At 40.3% G+C, this 27,290-nt stretch overlaps 1 protein-coding gene across 1 annotated transcript; it reads left to right on the top strand.

Annotated features, from left to right (window-relative positions):
• Positions 1–385: 385 nt before the first annotated feature.
• Positions 386–27,290, top strand: LOC119720997 (protein mono-ADP-ribosyltransferase PARP14-like). The gene is made up of 32 exons (XM_038190862.1): positions 386–801; positions 3,066–3,208; positions 3,515–3,925; positions 4,308–4,895; positions 4,983–5,169; positions 5,909–6,000; positions 6,636–6,822; positions 7,480–7,571; positions 8,260–8,446; positions 8,948–9,036; positions 9,712–9,895; positions 11,424–11,675; positions 12,094–12,192; positions 12,754–12,891; positions 13,165–14,268; positions 14,391–15,032; positions 15,327–15,812; positions 16,200–16,336; positions 16,654–16,890; positions 17,323–17,544; positions 17,732–17,834; positions 18,268–18,426; positions 18,993–19,067; positions 19,352–19,522; positions 19,845–20,054; positions 20,391–20,554; positions 21,663–21,746; positions 22,067–22,222; positions 22,630–22,831; positions 23,692–23,849; positions 24,589–24,763; positions 25,104–27,290. The coding sequence occupies exons 1-32, from the start codon at positions 591–593 to the stop codon at positions 25,385–25,387; spliced, it is 7,629 nt and encodes a 2,542-aa protein (XP_038046790.1). The 5' UTR covers positions 386–590; the 3' UTR covers positions 25,388–27,290.

Genomic DNA, 27,290 nt, shown 5'->3' with positions numbered 1-27,290 from the left:
GACCACAATTCGCACGTAATCGTGCCTTTAACGCCTCGGAGCCCCCATAATATGGGGACCGGTAGCTATAGATTTCATGTAAAGCCTTTGATTGGATCATCTCTGCGCTTGCGCAGTAGGCCACGTTATATTTTTGAATGTGATGTTTCCATTCTTATACTTGCGAATGGATGACTCATCTGATGCATAAACAACGAAGGCAATTTTCAAGCATTTCAACTGCATGTTTCAACTGCGCTTAAATTCAGGGGCGGGAATCAGACCTATGCTAATTTACATACGCCTGGCCCACCAGCGCGCTGGTGGGGCCGCTGCAGCGGCCCCTACATTCGATTCGAAGTCGGAAGGACAATGGAGGGACCGGGAACCAGTCTACGGTTTCAGCGGATTTCAACACTCGGGGAATTCCCGTTGTACGCAATAATAACCATGTTACTTTGCGTTTCGTTTCACATTCGGCCAAACTGAGTTCATTTGTAACGGGTCCTCCGTCCATCGTACACGTATGTTAATCAGTCTTACTTAAGTATAACCATTTAGACCAACGGCAACAGTCCCTTTAGCTTTGGGAGCCATTGGCATTAGGTCCAATGGCTTCATTTAACCAGCAACAGAAAACATCTGTTTACGTTCGCGCTCCCCCATTCGGATCTGATGCTCAGCGGTCCGCCTTCTGTGACAAATTGTGGATCTATTTCCAGAAGAAACGAGTGAGTAACGACAGCGACGTACAGGATGTGTGTGTCCTGTCCTCTGACGATGAGGCACTATGGCTGAAGGTTACGTTCAACGAACCGTCTGGTGAGTTGAATTTCTTGCTCAGAATCGTTCGTGAGGATAGCCTATACTGTAATAAGATTGTCAAAAAAACCCATTTTGTTTCCAAACCGTAGGCAGCATTTTTATGTGCTTCCTTGTCGGCCAAAATTTCCTTCACAAATGTAAAGGAAATAGGGAACCACTGATTTTTTTTAACATGTTGATTAATAATTAATCCAAACAAAATTTCAAACTTCTCAATTGTATTCTGGCAAAACATTTTACAGAGGTATGGATCGGTATATTTAATCAGGCACAGCCCCATTTATTTATACGGACAGACCGCGGAAATACTTGTACTGCATAATGATGATGTACATGTAGTTTCAACACGTCAAGCTTGTACATTGAATCTATTAAACAAATTGGACAAGATTTCTGCCGTTATATTAGCCTGCTCAGAACACTACAGCGCATTATCTGGTAATTAATGAGTCGTGACGGTGACATTTGAGTTTGAAATAATTGAATATCTAGGCCTGTAGGTCTGTTGTTTTGTTGATTTGTGGGCCTAACAATACTTGAAATCTCTTCATTTTTTGCTCAGTTTAATGATATTATGTCACATGTCTTAGTTCAGCCCCTGAACAATCGGCCCCCGAATAAATATATAGGCCTAAGGTTATGCTGTACTTATGCATAGGGAGATTCCTGAGTTGCGTGACAGTGGGAATTCCAAAACTGCGCAATGTACAAATTTCCCCATTGAGCTAAAAGGGGAATGTGAACTTTGCACCTGACTCCGGAGATGAACTATAGTGCAGAGGCGGAAATTTCTGAGCGCGTGCAAATGATATAGCTTATTGTATTATTCATAATATATATTTTTTCGTACCAAAGATTGATACAACTTAGTGTTTGTATTGTTTCGGGCGATGACAGCACAATCTTTGAACTAAAACATGTGTGACTAGATTGACAGCAAGCACTCCACTGGCCTACCCGGTACATTCGCGCGGTAATTACATGAAAACAGCAATATTAAAGGCATAGTTGTAGGAAGGTTCATATTAATTTTTTTTTTATGATTTAAATTTCCAACTGATATCACTTCGTACAAGGGAGTCCAAACTCTCTTGAAAATGCTCCTTAAGCAAAAGTCTTAATGTGGTGTTTTGTTGTTGCATGTTTCGTCCTTCATTTTGTCATTTTAAATGTGGAAAAAATTAATGTTTTGTATGTACACAACACACATATATTGTCGTATACAAACTTTGGCACTCGCGTACATAAAATTCGGATTAAAAACGTGATCTGTTACACGGTACTCTCTTGTGACGTGCACAGTAGGGAACAAAATATTGAACACGTCTCCACAGGGCAATTTCTATGTTAATATGTGTCTCCACAAGGTTATCACGAAATGGATATGTGAATTTTACTCAAAATCTAGGAATTCCCAAGGTGTGTTGATCCGTCGATTGGAGTATTTTATGTAGGGATATTAAGTCCAAATTTCAGTCCATCAAATTCATTCTGGTTAAAAACGGAGCATTTTGAAAGTACACTTTCAACCTCGAAATTTTAGTACACGAGAACAAAGAAATTACTCCACAAGGACATACATTTCAGTATGTGTGTTTTTGTCATTCCCCCCCTTTAACAGTTTTACTTTGTTAGTCGTGGTCTTCGAAGGAGTTTAAGTCGGTGTGCAAGCATTACATTCACTGTATGGACTTCCGAAGAAAAGATGTCCACATAGTTTTCAGATACGTTGTGTGGACTTGCCCACGTCCACACAAGGTATCCCCTCTCTGGAAAACAGGTTTAAAGGAATTCGTCGCAAAATGAAGGAAAACACGCAGGGGAGTCATAGTAAAAACTTTGTCTTGAAAGAGTTTTTACAGTGTGAGAAAAAATAAGATTTTGTTCACAGGAAAACTTCACTACACGAAAACAAAAGGAATGTCCACTCGTTCGACCTGATACAAGGTACCCTGTGGAGACAAGTGTACAGTACTAGGTAACAAAAGACTATACCTCTTCACAGGACAATTTCTAGGTGAATACGTCTCCATAAGAATGTTGATTTTACTCCAAAACTAGGATTTTCCAAGGTGTATTGATGCATAGCAAATTGAAGTATCTTATGTAGGGGATATTAAGTCTGAATTTCAGCCCAGGAAATTAATTTTTAAACTAGATTTTCACCTTTTAAAATTTTAGTACACGAGAACAAAGAAATGACTCCACAAGGATACACATTTCAGTATACGTGTGTTTGTGTGATTTGTTATTTTCCTCAGGCGTTGACGCCGCTTTAGCTACAGAGAACCACGAGCTGACCATCGAGCACGAAACTATTCCTCTTCACGTTCAGTCATTTTTCCCGAGTCCAGGGTTCACAGCACCACCCGAATCGGATTCCGATATTGAGGTTATAAATTGGGTGGGTATCTTTCGTAATTTATAGCAGCCGGGGCTATAGACAATTGGGTATTAATGTTTTTGTTGTTGGTTTAATTGACTTTCTGTCTTTAATAGGTGTTTGTTTTTAATAATTAAGTTACATTTCGCAGGTTCAGATTATTAGCAATAAAAAGTATTACTTAGTAAATTTGTGTTATAGTGTTTTTTCTGACGACGGTTTGCCACATTTCTGCTTTTAATAAGTTACATTACGCGAGTTTTCTACACAGATATTGTTATAGTCTTTGTGTTATAACTTACACATTTTGAACGGTTTTGAAAGCAGGACAAATTACACATACAGGACGATGAATCTGGAGCAAGTGCGGGCGAGGCTTGGCGTGCCGAGGGTAGACCTGGTCGCTCCCCGTCATCTCGGCACGAGGGCAACCCTTTTGATAGGGCAGCCGACTGGAAGTCGCATCATGCCGGCTCCCATGAAACAGCGACCTATACACCTCTTGAAGCTGAAGACTACGTTCCTACTTGTTTAGCGTATTCTCAGGCGCATTCACCTATGCCACCAGTTACTGCGCCTCCATCTACGACACCTGCGATGGCGCAATCATTTGCAGCTTCTCAACTGATATCAGGCATACCTTCAATGGCATCCCCTGCTGTGCCTTCGACTGCACCTAGTGTACCTCCCCCAGTGACCTTTACAACGCATCCTAACTCATTATCTACCAATAAAATGGTATGTGTTACTACAAAGTTTCCAAAAGCAAAATATAAAAAAAGGCTTTGTCGTGAGGGCCGTCATTTTGTTGTAGTGCGATTTTTATGTAGCTTCGAGCAATGTAATAATGATTTACTGAGAATTACCTGAAAAGAGAAGCTTTCAACAGCTTTTGATAAATTACTTCATGCATCTCATTGAATTCAGTTAAAAGGAATACTTGCCGTTCGCGTAGATTTGCGTGTTTATCCATTTGAAAAATTCGACATTAATTTGCACAAGCCCATGTAAAGCTTTAGGAAAAGTAGGCCTACTTAAAAAGTATAACATGGCCACAGACATAGTATAGTGTACAGAAGCTATACTATTCGTTTCCATGCACTTATTGTATTCTATGCAGGTTGCTTCAGCTGTGTGGGATTATCAGACTCCTATGAATGAGATCTTGAGTTCCTCCCAACAGAAAACCCAAAGTCAAGGTGTATCACAGACGTCCAACCTTGGTGCCAGCTACAACACCAACGCCGGCCCCGACTCACAGTTAAGTTTTACACCAAGTCATCAAACACCAAGCACAGTGGCAAGTATTTGGAGTATGACCCCGGTAGCTGCTGATGTTGAGCAGGGGCTTTGGTCTGATTTTGTTCCCAGCAACCCCTGGCGCTACCCAACTACCCAACCTCCACCAGGCTTCCGGTACCCAACTGCAGGTCTGGGTAGAGGCTTCTCTCCGAGAGGTAGTACTGGCCCACAACACTACCGCATGGCTAGTATCCAACCCTCTCAAATACGCGGATTCCCCCTCGTACTTCCAACCCAGTTTGATAAGTCCGAGGCTCCTGGCCTTCTTGATGGCAACTCCGCAAGGGACAAGACTGCACCTTCCGCTCGTCAGATGGGTCTACGTGATAGGGTTCCAGGCACCGCTGTTCGTACAACTGCTACCAGTGAAGAAACCTCCGTTCCCGTAGAAGAGGAGGAGAAACAGGTATGTATATTATGCCACATAGTAGTGTGTGAAACCCTCCATGTCAGATTGAAATTTTACTGATCGTTTGTGCTTGTTGACTTCTAGGGTGACAAAGGCGAGGAAAAGGAGGGGGTTCAGTTAGTTGAAGTGACCGGTTTCAAATCCACCACATCGGAAGATATGCTGCAGATGTATTTTGAGAGTCCACGAAGATCTAAAGGCGGCGAAATAGAAACGTGGGAGATGGACGCCAAAACCAGAACCATCCGAATTAAATACAGCGACCCATCAGGTATACCCTGTTCTTGTATCCATGTTTTCCTTGTTTGTGTGTGCCCTCAATGATATATGTCTTCAACGATAAACGTTTCAAAGTATTTGTATATTAACGCAAATGTTATCGATGGGGAAGTTGCTGATATATGTACTTTTTTGTTCGTATTCTTCTGCATTCACCTGGTCACCTGGCAGAGTCACAGAGAAGCTCATATTGTCTATGTTAAACAACTGTTAGCCAGATCTTTCGATAAGGCAGATTTTCGTGATAAAGAACAAATGTATAGACTGATTGGGCACTCGCATCTGTCGAGAAACAGTAACATGTAATACCCAAGTTGTTACCATTTGCACTACGATTCGTTCCTCATTTTAGTCTGTAATAAGATAACGTCTAAAAGTAAACCATTATCTGTTGCCTTCCGACAGATATAAATATATCATGATACATGACTTTCTAAGGGGTTGTTTGCGCATGCACCTTGTGAAGTGACTGTCTCAGAGAAGTGGTTCTGAAAAAGAGCTGCTTAACTCCACATTTCGGTCAGTAGGCCTCTACTCCAATCATCACAATGAGTTTCTTCTGCCGAGATGTTGAGTTGCTCCAAAATGCAGTCAACTTCACAATGCCTTCGGTGTATCTGAAAATAAAAGCTCATAATTTTTAGGTGAACTCTCTACCAGGCAATCCTCATATATCTCTTTTAAAGTGACTTGATCGTCAGTGCTGGGCTTTTAATATGTTTTATTCGTAGTTGCAAGAGCAGTGGCGGAGAAAACTCACAAATTGGAAGACCTAAATTTGAAGGTGCGGCTAGTTTTAGAGGCAGAAGAGGAGGAGAAACAGGTATGTAAATTTGTGAAATAGTGAAGTGTTTGAAACCCTCACTTGAGATTGAAATTGCCCTCTTTTTGTATTAAAGTAGACCGTCGGGCAGGGCTGAATAGATCACTGTTCACAATAGTAGGATAAAGCGTTGGATCTCCGCCCTATAAACAGAACATCTTTAAATAAAAAAAAAAAATTATGATCATTGAAGAGTCTTTGTGACAAAATCATTTTGTATTCCAAATAATTATGAACAGTGAATTTGAGTGTACTAGGTGTGATTCCTTTAAATGATGCATGCATGCCAACATGATGAAAGTATTGTTGCTGCCGTCACGTTGTAGAACTCCATACTGCTTTGGTACAAAAGGAGAAACGTGTACATCAGGTTGAATTACATTTTTAAAGACCAATCCTCCACGAATTGCTACTAGCATTTCACTTACGTAGCCGAACACTAACCTGCCAATATCCTTTTCGGGCCGAAAGTTCCGCATCATTTTGTTGTCAAAGGGGAAATGTTTTGTCTCGAAAAAGCCCTTCAGAGCTAACACGCAAACAATATAGCCTTATGTCATGAATGTTTTTTTTTTAAATGCAGCGTACAAATCAATTAACCATGTCTGTGATCGTCTGTGTTTGTTGACTCCTAGGACGACCACGGTGAGGAAGAGGAGGGGGCTCAGTTAGTTGAAGTGACCGGTTTCAAATCCACCACACCGGAAGATATGCTGCAGATGTATTTTGAGAGTCCACGAAGATCTAAAGGCGGCGAAATAGAAACGTGGGAGATGAACGCCAAAACCAGGACCATCCGAATTAAATACAGCGACCCATCAGGTATACCCTGTTCTTGTATCCACGTTTTCCTTGTGTGTGTGTGTGCCCTCAATGATATCTGTCTTCAGCGATAAACGTTTCAAAGTATTTGTATATTACCGGAAATGTTATCGATGGGGAAGTTGCTGATATATGTTCTTTTTTTGTTCGTATTCTTCTGCATTCACTTGGTCACTTGGCAAAGTCATAGAGGAGCTCATATTGTCTATGTTAAACAACTGTTAGCCAGGTCTTTCGATAAGGCAGATTTTCTTGATGAAGAACAAATGTATAGACTGATTGGGCACTTGCAGCTGTCGGGAAACAGTATCACCCGACTTGTTACCATTTGCACTACGATTCGTTCCTCATTTAGTCTGTCGATAGATAACGTCTGACAGCAAACCATTATCTGTAAGTGACTGTCTCAGAGAAGTGGTTCTGAAAAAGAGCTGCTTAACTCCACGTTATGGTCAGTAGGCCTCTACTCCAATCATCACAATGAGTTTCTTCTGCCGAGACGTTGAGTTGCTTCAAAAACGCAGTCAACTTCATAATGCCTTCGGTGTATCTAATATAAAAGCTCATTATTGAACTCTCTACCTGGCAAATCCTGATATATCTCTTTTAAAGTGACTTGATCGTCAGTGCTGGGCTTTTGATATGTTTTATTCGTAGTTGCAAGAGCAGTGGCGGAGAAAACTCACAAATTGGAAGGCCTAAATTTGAAGGTGCGGCTGATTTTAGAGGCAGAAGAGGAGGAGAAACAGGTATGTAAATTTGTGAAATAGTGAAGTGTGTGAAACCCTGCATTGAGATTGAAATTGCCCTCTTTTTGTATTAAAGTAGACCGTCGGGTAGGGCAGAAAAGATCACTGTTCACAGTAGTAGGATAAAGCGTTGGATCTCCGCCCTATAAACAGAACATCTTTAAATAAAATGAAACATCCTGATCATTGAAAGTCTTTGTGCAAATCGACAACTAATAATTGTTATATTACAAGTCAGGATACAAACCAGTACTGAGTTCTGCATCATTTTGTGTTACAAATAATTATGACCTGTGAATTTGAGCAAGTGTGATTCCCTTAAATTATGCATGCATGTCAACATGGTGAAAGTATTTTTGCTGCCGCCACAATGCAGAACTCATACTGTTTTGGTACAAAAGGAGAAACGGATACATCAGGTTGAATTAAATTTTTAAAGGCCAATCCTCCACGAATTGCTCCTAGCAATTAACTTACGAAGCAGAAAACAGTATCTTGGCAATATCCTTTTCTGACCACAAGTTCTGCAACATTTTGTTGTCAAAGGGGAAATGTTTTGTCTCGAAAAAATACTTACAGAGCAAACACGCAAACTATAAAGCCTCATGTCGTAAATGTTTTTACTTTTTAATGCAGAGTATATCTTAATTAACCATCGCTGTGATCGTTTGTGCATGTTGACTCCTAGGATGACCAAGCCGAGGAAGATGAGGGGGTTCATTTAGTTGAAGTGACCGGTTTGAAATCCACCACATCGGAGGAAATGCTGCGGCTGTATTTTGAGAATCCTCGTAAATCTAAAGGCGGCAAAATAGTAACGTGGGAGATGGACACCAGAACAAAGACCATCCGAATTAAATACAGCGACCCATCAGGTATACATACCTTGGTCTTGTATGCAAGTATAGACTAATTGAGGACTTGCAGCTGTCAGGAAACAGTAACATGTATTATCCGAGTTGTTTGTTCCTCATTTTAGTCTTATAAGATAACGTCTAAAGTAAACCATTATCTGTTGCCTTCCGACAGATAAAAATAAATCATGACACATGACTTTCTAAGGGGCTGTTTGCGAATGCACCTTGTGAAGTGACTGTCTCTGAGAGGAGAAGTGGTTCTCAAATAGAGCTGCATAACTTCACGTTCCGGTCAGTATACTCCATTCACCAGAAGATTGGTCTGACGCTGTAGAGCATGCTGGCTGAGACGTTGAGTTGCTCCAAAATAAAATGCAGTCACTTCACAATGACTTTGGTGTATCTGAACATACAGTCACTTCACAAAGGTGAACTCTCTACCTGGCAAATCCTCATATATCTCTTTTAAAGAGACTTGATCGTCAATACTGGACTTTTGATATGGTGTTTTATTCCTAGTTGCAAGAGCAGTGACGGAAAAAACTCACAAACTGAAAGGTGTAAATTTGAAGGTGCGGCTGATTTTGGATACAGAAGAGGAAAAACAGGTTTGTATATTTACGCAACATTGTAGTGTCTGAAACCCTCCATTTAGATTGAAAGTTTCTTTTTTTTTCTTTTTTCTTTTTTAAAGTAGACCGTCGAGCAGGCCTGAAAAAATCATACTGTATGTAGACTAGAGCGTTGGATCTCCGCCCCGTAAACAGAACATCTTTACAAAAAATATAAGACATCATGATCCTCGGAAAAATCTGCTACTAATTGCAATATCGCAAGTCAGGATGCAAACCAGTAGTTCTACGTCATATTGTATTCCCAATAATTATGTCCTGTGAATTTGAGTACTTAGTGTGATTCCTTTAAATGATGCATGCATGCCAACATGATGAAGTATTGTTGCTGCCGTCACGTTGCAGAACTCCATACTGCTTTGGTACAAAAGAAGAAACGTGTACATCAGGTTGAATTACATTTTTAAAGGCCAATCCTCCACGAATTGCTCCTAGCAATTCACTTACGAAGCCGAACAATAACCTGCCAATATCGTTTTCGGGCCGAAAGTTCCGCATCATTTTGTTGTCAAAGGGAAAATGTTTTGTCTCGAAGAAGCCCTTCAGAGCTAGCACGAAACAATACAGCCTTATGTCGTTATAGATTTTTTTGAATGCAGTGTACAAATTAATTAACCATGTCTGTGATCGTCTGTGTTTGTTGACTCCTAGGATGACCAAAGCGGGGAAGAGGAGGGGGTTCAGTTAGTTGAAGTGACCGGTTTCAAACCCACGACATCGGAGGAAATGCTGCAGATGTATTTTGAGAGTCGTAAATCTAAAGGCGGTGAAATAGAAACGTGGGAGATGGACGCCAAAACCGGGGCCATCCGAATTGAATACAGCGACCCATCAGGTATACCGCGTTCTTGTATCCGCGCTTTCCTTGTTTGATGTGTGTCCTCAATGATAAATGTCCTCAACGTTAAATGTTTCAAAATATGTATATATGTATATATATTCAAAAATGTATATTAACGGAAATGTTATCGATGGGGAAGTTGGCGATATATGTATTATTTTTTTTGCATTCTTTTGCATTCACATGGTCACTTGGCAAGTCATAGAGGGAAAGGAGCTATACAGGGCGAGTCACACAAAAAAAGGAAACCAAAATGTCAGGACACATTTTTTATAGAAGTTCTGCATGTAGCTCTTTTAAAATCTAGGATATGAAAGCCCAATTAATAAGCTTTAGTTTAGTACAAGAATTATTCAAATCGCTCATGTACTTTTTAAGTTACTGAATTTTGAACACACACAACACTTTGAAGTTATCTGTCCACGGATCAGAAAATGGTAAGGTTATTTCTGCCAACGGAAACAATTCACACACATGTATATAATCCCTTTGGATAAGTTTTTTGTCTCCGTCAAGATTGGGAAAGGTTACCAGTTTTTCTCTTCAGCCAACATTTTTGTCTGGGTATTGACCACATTCAGTACAAGTTTCACTGATATTGAGCCATGCATGCAAAGGATACCGGCCTTTCTTTGTGACTACCCAAATACCCGAAAACACTATCAACACAATGTTTCCTATTAGGGGGTATTTAAATTTATCTAATGGCGCAAACAAGAACCTGAACAAGGGGAGCCAAGATCTCCAGATCTTATCTTATGACTTTTTTTCTTTGGGGTTTTACCTCAAGAAACGGGTGTACCGCATTGTGCCAAACACCCTGCAGGAACTTGACCATTTAACAAATTACTGTTGAAACCTAAGCTCTCAGAAGAACACGGATGGTCCGCAGAGTTATTGCAGACATGAGCACACGGGCACAACTGTGCATTGATCTGAATGACATACAGGTGGAGGGTCGATCAGCAGGAGAGTTAAAATGTGAACCTTACCTGTAATTCAGTTACAAGTTCAGTAAATTTGCATTTAACTGATGTCATGTTCTGTAATTCATTTCCTACATTGTCCTGACACCCATTGTTGACAGTGGAAGGCCTATTCTGAACATTGTGTCTGTAATGTTTTGGGGGTACAGTTTATTTATTTATTTATTTATTTCTTATTCAGCGGAATCCACTGGTCTCCTATGGGTTCCAGCATACAGTTACAAAGAAAGGCCTGTATTCTTTTCATGCATGGCTGAATATTAGTGAAACTTTCATTGATTGTGTTAAATTCCCAGACCAACTGTTAGCTGACGAGAAGAACTGGTAACCTTTCCCGTTTCGTGGGAGACAAAAACTTATCGAAAGGGACATTTTTGACTCACCCTGTACAAACAGTTGCTTCACAATGCTTTTTTGGTGTATCTGAAAAAAAAGTTGATTATTTTTTAGGTGAACCTCTACCACGCAAACCTCATGTCAGTTTTTAAGTGACTTGATCGTAATACTGGGCTTGTGATCTGATGTTTTCTTCATAGTTGCAAGAGCAGTGACGGGGAAAACCCACAAGCTCGAAGGCGTAAATCTGACGGTGAGCCTGATTGTCAAGAGAAAACCCCGCCCTCGTCCGGTCAAGAAGCGATGCTTGTTTCTCAGAGGGATCCCCGACGGGTGCAATGCAGAGCATGTGGAGCTTTACATTGAGAATTGCTCTGGCATGGATGAGCCAATTGTTCAGTACGGGGAGAATCCCGGAACAGCATTGTGTACATTCAAACAAGACATCCCAGGTAACAGATGGTAGTGTCATTACCAGTAATAGAGTACGATGTTATAATAACCATTGTACAAGTCTAAATTATTATCAATCAGATGGTAGTTTTCCAAGTTTACACAAAAATAAAAATAAAATTTCAGGCTCAAAGTTTTAAAAGTTTTAAACCAAATTGTTAACTAATCTGTATTTTCATCTCTCACCAGAAAAAAACCCATCGACGTCGATTTCAATTTGTTGCATGGCTATTGCTGCGTCAATTCGATTCAAATGATTGTTATGCTTTTACAAATCTGTGTTTATAAATAGTTTAAGTTACTTATGGAGCGTGAATAAACATGCCATCCAAGCGTCCTTATTCCATTTGAAATTTTGCAGTTATAACATTACTTAAGTTGTGTTGATGTTATTCTACGTCTTTGATTGTTACATAGACTTACAAAAAGTCATACGGAAGATTCGCTCAAAGAAGCTACAAAAAGCCCAGGTGACAGCTGAAGTGATGCACGAGTCTGACTGTATCCTGGTGCAAGGTTTGTTTGTATTAACGGTTCTCAACCTTTCCTACATGTTTGTTTAAAAGCATGGGTCTATATTAACTCGAATCGAGTTCAATCACTCTCAAAACGCTGGTTAAATTTTTTTTGGTTAAAAAGGTTGGTTAAAATTATAACCAACGTTGTGTAAAATTGTCCAATTTTGCCCAACGTTTGCCCAACGTTGGTTATTTTTTTAACCAACCATTGGGCTGTTCACCTGTTAAGCAACAATTAGTTAAAAGTAGTCAATTTACCCAACGATGGTTAAAAGCGGGTAAATCAACCAGTATTGGGTAAAAAAGACAACTTTTAACCAACTGTTGCTTATCAGGTGAACAGCCCAACGGTTGGTTAAAAAACCCCCAGCGTTTGGGCGAACGTTGGGCAAAATTGGACAATATTTTGCACAACGTTAGTTAAAATTTTAACCAACTTTTTTTTAACCAACAACATTTTAACCAGCGTTTTTAGAGTGTATATGTCGAAGTTAAGATGTTTTATTTTCAAACAAAAAATGAGGTACTTTGATTTGAACGATTCATAATTTTTTTTCAGGATTGACAAACAAAACGTCTTTGGAGTTAATCGAGCTGTATTTTGACAACAAAAAGAAGAGTGGTGGCGGCGGTGTGAGAGAAGTACTGCCAGGAAGTGCAGAGGACCAGGCAATTGTGTTCTTTGAAGACTGGAGAGGTGTGGAAAAGCTTAGCACATTATTACTTCCATTTGCCTGCAAAAAAAAAAGATTTTCACTTTTTTATAACGGCATTTTGATTTCATGATAATCAAAATGGGGCAAAATGTGCGAAAAGGCCTACATAATTATATTGTCAAGCCTATAAACACCAAGCAAGTGACTGTCAGTTTATGCGTTAAACTTTAAAAATATTAAAATTTTCAAAATGGTACTTGCATTCCATGCTGATTTCTCAGATAAGGGAACTCTGAAATGTTTTCTTTTCGTAGTTGTTGCTGATGTATTGTCCAAGAAAGGACCTCACAAGGTGGGCAGCATTGAAGTGTCGGTTGAAGAATACCATGACTGCTTGGGAAGACTGAGTGAATTAGATGTTCCATCGCCACACACCCCTAAGCCAATATCTATGCAGGTACCTCAGGACATAATGGAATTCATCTTTGGAGCAAAGGGCAAACACACAAAGAAGAAGCTGGTTGAAGAGTTGAAGAAGGTGAGAGCCCTCCTACGCTGGCCCGATGGCGACAAGAAGACGGCCGCTAGACTCGAACCCCTAGAGGAGGACGGGCAGCCTCAGTCTTCTTGGCTCAACTGGTCTCAATTCTGCAACGAGGTTTTGACAGGCTTTTTGAATAGATGCAAATCAAATGCAGTTAATGTCCCGAGTCCGTTGTGGAAAGAAGCAAGTGCCAAACTGGCAAAGATCAATGCCACTCAGATCTGCTCAGTCCTGGATGATCAGACTCACTCAGTACAACTAGTGGGGGAGCAACAAGATGTAGACGCAGTAGCAGCTGACATCCTGGTTGTCATTAAGGAGTTGCAAGCAAAGGCTGCTAGTGATGCACAGCAAACAAAGGAGGAGATTGCCATGCCACCAGATAAGCTTAAGCTTTTCACCCAGTGCGGTATTCGCCGTAAAATGGAAAAGATGTTCCCAGACCTGAAAATCACTATCTCGCCTTTTCAAGGGCAAATGGGGCTAATCGTGGAAGGAACGAAGAAGAAAGTCGTGGAGGCAGAATTATGGATGAGAAGACAAATGGATGAACTGAACAGTGTGGAGTTTAAAACTGGGATGGGCAAAACGGCGTTCATTCGCGATGTTTCCGACAAAATTCACGAGATATTAGGGTCAAAGGATATCAACGCTGCTTGCAACATTTCTCCAGAAGGCAAGATCAAGATATATGGGTCCAGCAAAAATGATACATCTCTGGCTAAAATGTATATTGATCAGGAAATAGAAGAGGATGTGATTCGCATCAATGGGCCTGCCGTGATAGCTGTTCTGAAAAGCCAAGATGGAACACGGCTAGTTGCAGGCATCAACAAAAAGAAATTTGTTAAGGCTGACATCAACTATCAGTCAGGTAGGAAAACAGTAATGAGTACTCCAACGATATATTTATATATAAATAATGTTTCATTAAGTCAATGATTTAATTCGCCCTATATTATTATGATTTTGTCTTTAATTGTGCTTGTTCTGCAGGAAATATAGAGCTTGCTGGATTCCGGAACGAGTTGAAAGAAACCAAGCAGCACATTCTGGCATTTCTGAAGGATACTGTCAAAGGGAAGGGTACCATCCGCACTAAAAGAAGCAAAGTTCGTCTGATCACCTCGTTCCACGGCCAGGAACTGATGGGTTTTACAGCCAAACACCAGAGAGACCACGTCATCATTCAGCCACAAATGAGCGGACGCAACGTGGGGTTTCTTGTCGAGGGAAACGCAGAAGGTCTGGATGCTGCCAGTCAGTTCGTAAGCCAGCTTGTGGCTAGAATCAAGGAGAAACCATATCCTGTCTCAAAGATTGGCATGGTTCAGCTTTTCCGTGAAACTAAAGGAAAGAAGTTTCTGGAATCCGTCGAGAAGGAGCTCGAGTGTGTGATCGACGTGATTGGAGAAAACGAAAACGATGACGAGGATGTGGAAGGTGCAGAAGGTGCTACCGCAAGTCCACTTCAGTCCGGAGCCACAGAGGTGCTTTGTAGAGTCACTCTTCGTGGTGGCTGCACTTTGAGGGTGTGCAAAGGAGACTTGACTAAGCAGAAGGTTGATTGTATTGTAAATGCTGCAAACGTGGATCTGAAACACATTGGAGGATTAGCAGCTGCTATCCTTCAAGCTGGTAAGCTGAAGAATTTCAATTTGTCATTTTAAGCAACTTTATGTATCTTATGAAATGGGGAGGATTTGCTGTGAAAGGGGATTTTCAAGGGGGAGTGATCAAACATTAACAAAAGACTCAACATTGTTATTCATGTTGGCTCTCCTACGTTACATATCAGTCCTTAAAAAAATGTTTGAACGAAAAACCTTTGAGACGTACGAGTTCCAGTCTTAGATGTTTGTGCTGATCCCAGGATTCGTTTGGACGTGTATTTTATGCACACCTTGCTTTTTTTCTGATGATTTATTTAAGGCGGGCAAATAATTCAGACAGAGAGTGATCAGATACTGAAGAAGAAGGGTCGGAAGTTATATGAAGCAGAGCCCGTTTGCACTTCTAGTGGCAGCCTACCCTGCAAGAAAGTCATCCACATTGCTGGACCACGGTGGCCGTTTTGGAAAAGAACCACGCCGATGCTGGACGACCAACCCATCACCCACGAAGAGCATCTCCTCTTTGACGGCGTCGCCAAATGCCTTCAGCTGGCAAATAAGCTGAAGTTGCAGTCCATCGCCATCCCTGCCATCAGCACGGGCGTGTACGGCTTTCCCCCGAAGCTTGCCGCCGTCCAGATTGTGAACGCGGTGGTCGAGTTTAGCCAAAAAGTGCCCGACACCAGTCTGACGGAGATAAGTTTGACCAACCACGACCAAGCAACTTGTGATGTGATGAAACAAGTCACAATGGATCAGTTGGGACATCTTTTGGAGGAGGAACCTTCTCTCGATGTTACAGCAGGTAATAATGCCACATAATCCCACAAGAAATTTAGACTTTAAATAAAATACCTAAAACTCAGAACTCGTCAACATCGGGCTCGATGGCTTAGCTTCGAGAGCACCGGTACGATATAAGTTCAAATCTCGCTCTATCAATTTGCCTTTTCTTCTCAAATCGAATATTGTCTTGTACGCCGAATTAAAAGAAAATCAAGTTGTTGACTGGTCTCTTTCAGATTATACGAGTTTCGCTATTGTGCGCTTCATTTCAATATGGAATACTCTTAAGTGTTTGTGACCAATTTCCGGTTGTCTGCCACTGCTTGTCCTCAAGTTTGACACCATGTTACTGTATTGTTTTACATACCATTCTTTTTTTTCTTTTGTTGCACCAACAACTCGACAGGTGCGCCTGGAGTCTGGATGCCTGATGATGAACCGGCTATAGTACCGCCAACATTTACTTCTTCTGGGCCAAACATCCTGACAACAAATGAAGGCGTTAACATTACCCTGAAGAAAGGGAGCATCACTGAGGAAAAAGTACAAGCCAGATGGGGAACGAGCCCTGCATTTAAAACATTAGTCCTTATATTAACCATCAAATAAATGTCTATGCAGTCTAAAACTTCTTTTCATCTGGAGTTTCATTGGATTTAGTAACCCCTGGGAAATCGCTTCCTCCATTACTATGAGGCCAACGTTAATGGACTTGTCATGTGGCATCTATCTACAAGTTATAGAAGCCTTTCTATTGATGTTTAAAATTTGGTTTGAAGTATTTAGCCTACTCTTGCATTTTATATTCAATTAATATTCAATTTACAATTAACTGTTTTTTTCTGTAAACTTTTTGTCAGGCTGATGTTATTGTGAATACATCTAGCAATGACTTGAAGCTGAGTGTCGGCTTGGTGTCACAGGCAATACTGCAAGCTGCAGGGCCTGCTCTCCAGCAAGAATGTGACACGGCGATTGCAGCTCGTGGCAAGGTACCCTCGGGTTCCTTCGTAGAAACCGGGGCAGCCGCTATGACCAACTGCAAAAAAATCTTTCACTGCGTCATCGACCGATATAACTCGAACACGTCCGAAAAGGTGAGGCCAAAGAAAAGAAAAACAATTTAGCTGAACTCATACCTATCATTGCAGTGGCGATGCCCAAAATTGTTGCCTGTTAATTGAAAACAGGCAACTTCACTGGGAGGTATACACATTTCTCAGTGGCTTTTGGTATCATATTCATCTTGGCCTGTCCCGTCGTAAACGACGATGAGTTCGACGTCTTTCACAATCGTCAGTGTAGGTCTGTGAAGAGACTGAATGCCCAGAGTGGATAGTGAGCGCCAGGAGGAGCGACCCAGTGCAACAGTCTCCCAGGTATCATGCGGAATGTCAAAGGCAAACAAGTCTCGCTTTAAGAAACGTATGGTATAGTGCTGCAATATATCGACTTGTTGCACATATACTTTGTATGTATCTTGCATATTAGACTATTGTAGACTAATGGAGCTTTTGTTCTCGTTCCAGACTTTGGGTGCCCTTGTCGAAAATTTAGTGGAACGTGCCGAAATCATAGAAGTGTTTTCCCTAGCAATACCAGCCCTGGGCACGGGCAACCTGGGTTACCCAGCTGACGTCACTGCTCGGGTCATGTACGAAGCTGTGGCAGCATTCAGCAGCAAGCATCCCAACGGTGTTCTGAAGGACATTCGATTCGTGGTGTACGACAAGGACATGAAAACTATTAAGGTAAACTGTATTGACCTTCATCATCAACTGACCCACATTTGATTAAAGAAGCAGTTGTGCATGTTTTGAAGACATTGTGCATGTAGGACTTTTCGATTACATGTGTTTTTAGTAAGTTATTGTTTAAGAACTTACACTGATTTCGAGAAACATTTAGATACCCAACAAATCCTTTTCCATACAACAGGGCTTCGAGGATGAAATCAAACGCCTGACAACAGTGGCTTCTGGAGGAACTGCACCAGCTATCACTCAAAGGAAATTGAGAAAATCAATCTCGACATCAGCTGGTAAATCTTGGAAGCTGCCAATTTCGAAACAATTCTATTTTGTAACAATTTAAGAAATGTTGTCAAGACCGAACATAGACACCCCTGGCCAGATATTGCTGAAAAGATTGTTCTTCCATAAATTTATTTGCATCCCTTATTATTTATGAAGTCAAAGGTGCCCTTAAGCTTACATCTTTGTTGTTAGATGAAGCTGTATTCATCTCCAATATGATAAGTTGACTAGGCAGATATTTTTTTGGGGTTGAAAGTATGTGACTACATTTATCTTTGAAGCTTTCCTAATCACTTTGTTTGGATGAACCTAAGTTCACCAATTACTGCGATGTCAAGATGGAGACGTGGCCCCGATTGTTGTGCAATAGCCCTTTTGTTATACTGTCATTTATTGATACACTGAGGTCATATTTATTTCATTCCATTTCGATTTTAGCCTCGGACCGGCACTCGTACTCACAGATAAAGAAAGACACGGCCGGAACGTTGCAGGCCAAAATCGGTCCAGTGTGTCTGCAGATCTGCCAGGGGGATCTCGTGAAAGAAACAAGCAGTGCCATCGTGAACAGCGTGGGAGAGAAGTTGGATCTGCAAGGTTTGTTAGTAAACAAACATTATTCATTTCGAATGAAGCACCGTATTAATTGATGCAATGGCAGACAAACAGCAATGGCAGACAAATAACATTGCATTAGAAACGAGAGGAATCAGCACATAGGCCTATAGACCATGCTACCGTTGACGTCATACTCGTGGGCAAACGACAGTAAACTTTAATTAGCATCATTTACACGTTATTTTACCCCCGTTAGACACGTAATGTCGCGGCTTTTACATCGATCACATTTCAAGAGATATATACATATGCAGTGCAGAAGACAACAGTGTGCTGTAAGTTGCTATTACGTGACCCCAGCATCCAATTTGTAAACAAGTATGTCATGGGTTTAACATGCAATAACATTTGATAGTGGACTTCACCGCAGTCAGAAAACAAAAGCTGCTCATACTACTAGGGCACCAAAAGGTTTGTTGCACATTGTAGACTTGTGCAACAATCACGATTTTCAACCGAATTCTTAATATGTCTTTTTGTTTTGTTTGATTGTGCCAAAGTTGACCCTGTTCTGCTTTTTAAAATTGTATTGCATATGTTGACAGGTCCTGTGTCTGGCGCACTCCTGGCTAAGGGTGGAAATAAAATTAAGAAGGAATGCGATGCTCTCCGTAAAAAGGGTAAATAATTATTCAATTTGTTTAAGATCTGTTTGGTATTTTGTTATTTGTACAACATTTTTGCGTATATGCACACAATAAGACTCCTGCTTATTAATAAAAGCAGACGTTTTAAGGAAACGTTTAAGATACACCACGAATAGATTTAACGTTCACGTTTAGCTGTCACGTTCTTGACAACTCTTTATGTCAATTGAAGCGATTTTCTTATTTTATATTGAAATATCAAACATATCAGTCTAAGTCGTTGAGTATTGTTACTTTTTTCTTTTTCCCCCCAAAAGATGCAACGCAGTCGGTTTATGTCACAAAGGCTGGGAAATTGCAATGCGACTTCATTTTTCATGTTGTCACGCCCAAGACCCCCGAGGAGATTAAGATTATCGTAACTAAGACTCTCCAGGAAGCAGAAGGAAAACAAGTCAAATCCATCTCCTTCCCCGCGCTTGGAACAGGTATACACTCATTAACCTCCAGCCCTCCAAGTAATTGTCTCAAAATATTGATCACAGATGATGCATTTTTTTGTGTCCTGCACGAAAACAACACCTTGCTGTGAATTTACATGAGGCGACACACACCGTTGCAAATTTGGTTTGTTCAATTCATAACATTAAAATAATGAAGTATTTAGATAAGCATTCGAAGGAGATAACTGCTGAATTTCTACATTGGATGTTTGAAAATGTTATACAGTACAATTATCGAAAAATAATGTGTTTCGACCTTTTCTGTATTTGCCTAAATATCCACATATCATCATTTCCAATTATTCAGGCCCACAGGCACGACAAGCAGTTGGTCCTTCGGCCAGCGCCATGCTGGCCGCCATTGGAGAGTTTGTATGTCGAGAGAAGCCTCGTCACCTGCTCTTCGTTCGCCTTGTCATCTTCAAACCAGAAATGCTCCCTGACTTCGAGACTGCATTGAGACAGGAAGAGGGTCGCTCGTACAAGAAACAAGCTAGCTTGTTCTCCAGGGGCTTAGGTGAAAACAAACGTGTATTACAATTATCCGTGTGACATGCCTGGGGTGAAGGTGAGGTCACGCGAGACAATTTTCACAGATAATCTAGAGGCAACTGAATGCACTGGACAAAAAAAACCATATGAATTCCCAAAGTTTACGGCAATTCCACAGAAAATTACAGTGAACTAAAACTTAGAGCAAATTGCCCTGAATTGGCCTTTTAAACATGTCGTGACTCCTGAAAATATTACAATCTCTTTGCACGCCCTTTTCAGGCAATATTTTGCCATCTTAACTCATTGAAGTGAAGGCAAATCCGTTCTTTATTTATTATTATCTGTTGGAATCCATAAGGCTTAGCAAAATCGTTCCTACTTGGGGCCGCTGCTGATGACACGTCCGACGATGAGTCCCAACGAGAAACGATCCTCCTTCACATCTGCGCCATGGATGACGTCATCATACAGAGAGCAACAGACAAGATCGATAGATATCAAGACGAGGAGTTCACATCGGAGGTAGGATTTCGAGGACCTCCGCGTCCTTGCTCTGTATGTAACGACGAGTAGCGGGCTATGGTTCTGGTGTTATGGAGTTGATCACAATACAATGACAGTTATTACAGTGACTTGTTATTGACTAGTAACTGTGACGATTTCACGTAATTTGCGATACTCCAAGTATAACTTAGAAATACAACACTCGGTTGTCCACCACTGATAATTGATGCATGCCTTGAACCATGGTGGGAAGGGGTTGTCTTCTATCTCCATACCTGAACGTAAACTTGCAAAGGAAAACAGAAAAAAAAATCACATCATCATTTAAGAAAAAGACTTGCTTTGTTGTTAAAAAACAAAATCAATGTTGACTGATGTGAAATGGTACATGCCCTTTTGAACACCCGAGGGGCGCATAGCACCAGAGGCGAAGCCGACGGGACTGTGCAGTACTGTACTGTACTGTGTGGTACTGAACTGTAGGGGATTTTGATGTGAAAATCACAAAAAACAAAGTTAACAAACAGCAGTAAGCGCAACAATCATGACAATCGACCGTCATGCATGTCGCGTGCTCGAAACAGATGATCGTCCGCTACTCCCACCCATGTGTGAAAACATGTTGAAAATAGCCTGTGCACCAACAATACAAGCGTTTTCACACCGTACGATAGCACACTCCGTGATATACCACAGGAAGTGTGCATTGACTGAAAATACAGTATTCAAGACAGAGGTATAACAATCTCATTGGTATTTCTAAGTTTGCGTGTAATTACTGGTTATCACTCATCTGATTATCTTCAAAGCATTTAGCACTCAATGAACAGCTGTAAATTTGTTTTATTAGTTAAACATCTATAAATTAATAACATGGATCAATTAAGTAATTAATTTCATCACACGAGTGGAAGAATATGCTAGCTTCATAATGTGCTTCATTGGTGTATCAAAATTAATTATTTTTTATGGGAAAAACATTTAATCCAGGTCACTTTTCTTTTCGATTCGCCCTGTATTGCAGATCATTGAAGTGGACATGTTCACAAAGGCTATGGTTTAGAATAGGGCTGCAAAAGAAATGTTGACGTTTGGTTTTCATTTTTTATGCGTTTTTCCTATCTAGGATATGCCAGATTCCCTTGGAATGATTGCAAAAATGACGGAAGAGCACCATGCTGAACTCCGAAACATTGAACGGAAGAACAATGTATGTTGTTGGTTTCTTTTCAAAATCAGACTGCAAAAATATCAAAATGTTTAATATGAGCCTTAACGTGGCCTTAACTTCACATTATGCGAGTGCTTCACTGTACGCGCGCCGCATATGCAAGTTAAAGATGTTACTTGGATATTTCCAAGTTTAGAAGTGAAAGATGGGAAGTGGTTACTTGTTGAGTCAATGATGTTTTCTTTGTTGACTATTATTTCTTTCAACCGTCCCTTCCATTTCGACCTATTTTCTCAATATTGTTGATAACTACCTCTATTATGGCTGGTGGCTCATCAAAGTTTGTTTTATTCTCACAGGTGCTAATAGAAGTTTCAAAAGGTCATGCCAAGTTCTTCCGTGTGCAGGGCCTTACAATCAATGTGAAAGAAGCGAGATTCAGCATCCAGGAGTTGTTCACGAGAATGCAGGTCCAGGAGACCAAAAAACAACATAGTGAGCATTTGACGAAAGAAGTGAGTTGTTTCAGCAGATTATAGTTAACTGACATTTCGTCCCCTCTGTGTGTCAAGTCTGCGATGAAACAAAAAAATCAGATGATACAACATGCGCTACTCATTATTTTAATGATAATTTTTTTCCAAGATCTGTCTCTCTATATCAACGTTTACTCTTGCCTATTCTGTGTCTACACATGTATATTCGAATGGGATTTTTTATTCTGGGACAAATGAGGAATCATGCTCATGCAGGGTGACATTGAATATAACAAAGTTGGCCTCATTACCAAATGGGCTTTCCTTGAAACGATTGTTCTTTGATACTATTGTGAAGGTACAAATGTAATATGTTTGACGAAGATTATAAAAGAGCAACGAACAAAATCAAGCTAGAAATGGCTTCATATGCCACATCCTCACAGGTGCAGTGGAAGTACAGCACACCGACTGGTGTGGAAGACTACGAAGCCGAGATTAATGTTATCATAGAGGACGCCTACCAAAGGAAACAGCCGTCGGTTTTCCTCGATCTGGAAGAAGGGCGGGTTACCATTGACTTCAGTAAAATGCAGGAACTGTCAAGGGCTGGTGCTCTCAGCGTAAATCGTGTTGACCTTCAGCAAGGTAAAATGTAACGAGCATGCATTGAAACAAAAGACAAGACATAACATATATTGCCTAATAAATTTTACCTGCACACGGATTAAGTAAATCCCAATTTGGTGGACGGATGATGCATTTCTTATAAGGCCTTCCGATTGAAAAATCTAGTGGCTGAAATCGCTTTACACTCAGTGTCTGGCTTTCCCTTAATGTAAACTCTTACAATCAAATATGCATGTATGTACACATATACATTTTTTCAAACATAATAGGCCAACAACTTGGGGGTTAGTATCAAATGAGGGGAATAATACTCATTGTGATTTCTTAGTATGGCATGCACCCATGTAGTTGGAAAATATGTGATAGCATTGCAGCTGCTGCAGCGGTGGCAGCTTTTTGGGTGCTATTACTGAAAAATAAAATTGCGGCCCTACCATACTTGTTATCACATATAATTAATCCAGTAACAAGCATATTGGCGGCCATTTTGAAAACAAAAACCAATAAAAATGATCACACTGAAAAACTGCCACCGCCCACTGCAAAGCTATTTCTACATGTATAGATGTGCATACCTTGCCAAAACCGCTATGAGCATTGCTCCTTTCTGTCATTTGATAACGGTGGCCCAATTTTTGGACCGAAGCTGAAAGCCTTTAACTACCAGACATTGCTTGCTTTGGAGTCACATTAGAGCATCAATTCTGACAATACAGGCATTGATTGACGTGCTCATTGAGTTACAAAATGTATTACATAATGCCATGTAATTCATAAAACAGTACAATATAGGCTTACCTTGTATAATAGGTTAAGGAAATTGTTCACAATATAAGACTTTCAATTTACCCTTGTTTTCAAACTCATGCTTTTTTCAGCTGCTAAATTTGAGACACCGAGCAACTGGATACCCATGAAAAAGGGCGAGCACTTCCAGCTAGTGAAACTAGCTGCAGGAACCCAGGAATACACGGATGTCGAAACACGATTCCGATCTTCCATGGGTACCCAGGCCCCCATCAGCCAAATCGACGAGGTAACATTTTGTAATCCATATAATAAGCAACACAGAATTGTCAGGATCACCACACAAATGACTAGCGTAGGATTATCTGCAATTACTCAGAAAACGTACCTACCGATTTGAAGACAAAAATGCTGCACAAAGTGAAGATATGATTGGTACCAATCCTTAGTCTATTTGAAAGGGTGAAGAGTTAAGAGAAGCGCCTGATGTGAAAGGGAGAAGTTAACTAAAAGTGGAATTGTACTTAACCAGATGTTTTTCACTGCCATATTATATTCAAAATCTACTGTTTCAAATTTCAGCTGACAAAATTTTCTTACGTGCGTTAGAAACATAATCCTCTTGATTTTAGATACTACGAATCCAGAACCAAGATCTGATGATGCAGTATCATGCCCGTAAGACAGTGCTAGAGGCTCGTCTTGGCCGTACAGACATCGTACAAGACCCAGACAAGACCCCCCAAAAAATGCATATGTGATTGTTTCTCTTTTCTCAGAAGTGAGCTGAACTGCAACGGTTAAGTTGTTAATTGCAACGTTTTAAGCATTTTTGTTGCTTCAAACGAAAAAAGGCCCTCAAAAAGCAAATGATTCAACGTACCTATAAGGAAAGATAAAAACAATTGAACAGTTCTTTTCAAGTCCACTATCTCCATCTAGTCACTATCTCCATCCAGTGTGTCCGAAGCATCGAGCCCCTATTCAGTACTACAATTTCATTCTCCGTGATTGGTCTTTGATTTCAGATACTACGAATCCAGAACCAAGGCCAGATGATGCAGTATCATGCCCGTAAGGCAGCGCTAGAGGCTCGTCTTGGTCGTACCGACATTGAGGAGACGTTGTACCATGGAACCGATGAGCAAACGTGTGACCAGATCAACAAGTTTGGATTCAACCGCAGCTTTTGCGGTAAAAATGGTAAGATAAGAATAGTCGAGGGCGTTGTACCTAGGTTCAATTTCTTTGTTGCAATTCTTATAACTTTCTGGTAAGTTCAAAATTCCACATTTTATTTATAATTATGCTGAGCATTTTTGGATCTCACGCCCTTTACACTGATATTTCACCCTTGATCCTATAAGAATCCGAACCCTGATGTAACGAGAGTACACGTTTCAGGAAAAGTATCAAGACTAACACGTTTGTCATGACACTACGCCTAACCATTAGTCCTGGGAGATTACCAAAAAAAGCCACCATGCTAGAGTTGTATTAATCTTAAAAATGTCCTATCCCGGATTTTGTATTTTTTTCTCAGCAACTGTGCACGGCAACGGGACCTATTTCGCGGCCGAAGCTAGCTTCTCGGCTAGATCCATCTACGCTAAACCGAACGCCAGCAACACAAAGCACATCTACGCCACCAAAGTCCTTGTGGGAGATTTCACCACTGGTGCCCAGGGTATGGTGGTGCCCCCGAATAAACCCAACAACCCAGATCAGCTATACGACAGCGTGGTGGACAACGTGGGCAAGCCCAGCATATACGTCATCTTTCACGATGCCCAGGCTTATCCAGAACACCTCATCAAATACAAGTAGATAAAGCATAACAGCTGCCAGAAAGTCTTTTGCAATTTCGATAGAATTAAGAGTAGAAATCTATACGATTGGTAGCAGCAGCGTATCAGTCCTTACGGGTGCAGACCAGCAAATCGACTCCAATAGACCTCAGTGATAATTACGCCTTTCCACCGAAAACTATTACAAATACTGGTATTTGAGACACCCATCAAATTAAAGCTCTTTTTATCATCTTTCAATTTCTGTTCAATATTTTTTTCCCAATTATCCGACGACTTTTGGAAAAGTTCCATCCAAAGATGATTAACCCGAAAATTAGTCCTGTGGGCCATCGCCATTTTGACAAAATAATGCCCGCGCTATTGCAAAATAGAGCAATTTTTGGTCCCGATTTCATGCGCATTTTACAGAAATACAAGCTCACAACTTTCTGTACGGCTTCAACTTATCTGTGTTTTTGCAAACCGTCATTTTCATGGCCCACAAAATGCTCTAACAGCAAAGAATTTGAGAGCATACAATTTGTGATTTGGCCCGCGTAGTCAATTCTGGGCCTATAATTAACATGTTTAAAAGTGATGACGCCATAGCAACGACTGTCCAAAACATATGACATTAGAACAGGACTGTACCGGTACTGGTAGTCTAAGGATTACTACTCGTAAATGCATTTAAATTTGAACGTTAGGTTACCTTGAAGATAAAGGTTAAACAAAAGGGGGAAAATTAACCAAAAATGTATATCAAGTTAAAATATGTCTGCTCACTAAATACGAAGGCAGTGCCTTATTCTGGTTGAGGAGAGATGTTGTAAAATATTCAATTTAAGGCCATTGTATTCCAGATGACGACATCATTATGTCACTGTGACTTAACATGTGTTTGCTGCACGCATGATTGTCAGTGCTACTGGCCCTTGAACATTTCATGAGTGTCTCGTACGTGCGAGTCGGAATCTTGTTATTGCTTGATTTTGACCATCCGTTGAACCCGGCGGAAGGAAGGGTCTCAAAAAATCTTAAGTTTAATTGATAATCATTGTCTGTGTATTTGATGATATTTTCACGTTGATATGTTAGTACTAAAGTGCCAATAATATTTAAAGGAAATTTGCCTACAACGTAAACAACCTTTATTATCGGTGACTGTTTCAACGGCCTTTGGATTAAAAAGAAAATGATTTCCAGTGTCCTAGTTATTTTGCTTTTAGCATTATGTGTACTCAGAATATAAGGATTTAATTTGCCGATTATCCTGACGTATAGTAGATATAGTCCAGTATAGTTTGGTGTAAACATAATCTTACTTGAACATTTAACTCTGAACAGCGCACTTTGAGAAAATTATCATTACAGTTCTCATCTTATTTTCAAAACATTATTCATTGGTTAAAGGTAGGTCTGTACTTAGTTAATATTGTACTGAAATCGTTTTGGTGAGATCGAATTATATGTTTGGTGCTTCAAGTTGACTTAAAATTGACATTCGATGATTTGCCAATAAGGTTTAGGCCAAAATTGTTAACTACAAAAGAGCACCTATTTTAAATAGTTTAGTAATATTTTTGATTGTTTTGTAAATACTTCTATTGTGAACTACTATTTTAAGTATCCTTCAACATATTCGTTGAAACATTCTTTGCTTCTTTAGAAAATGAATCAGTTTTTGGAAGAATTATTTTATATAAATGTGCTTATAATTGTACATTATACTGAAATTAATTATGATTATAATGGAGCTATCAGCTGCATCCAGCCGTGTGTCTTTTCATGCGTTTCCCCTACCGTATGCTGTCTACCTGTTATTCAAGAAACTTGCATTGTAGAGTAGTAGGCTTTTTTATGGGCGAAATTTAAATATATAAATATAAATCACTTACTATTGCTGTAATTTTTAGAAATGGATGGATTTGGGGGTTAGT

This window comes from Patiria miniata, unplaced genomic scaffold (genome assembly GCF_015706575.1).
Source record: "Patiria miniata isolate m_02_andy unplaced genomic scaffold, ASM1570657v1 HiC_scaffold_9, whole genome shotgun sequence".
Lineage (NCBI taxonomy): Eukaryota > Metazoa > Echinodermata > Asteroidea > Valvatida > Asterinidae > Patiria > Patiria miniata.
The sequence above is the reverse complement of the archived record's forward strand: the minus strand, read 5'-3'. Positions and strand labels throughout refer to the sequence as shown.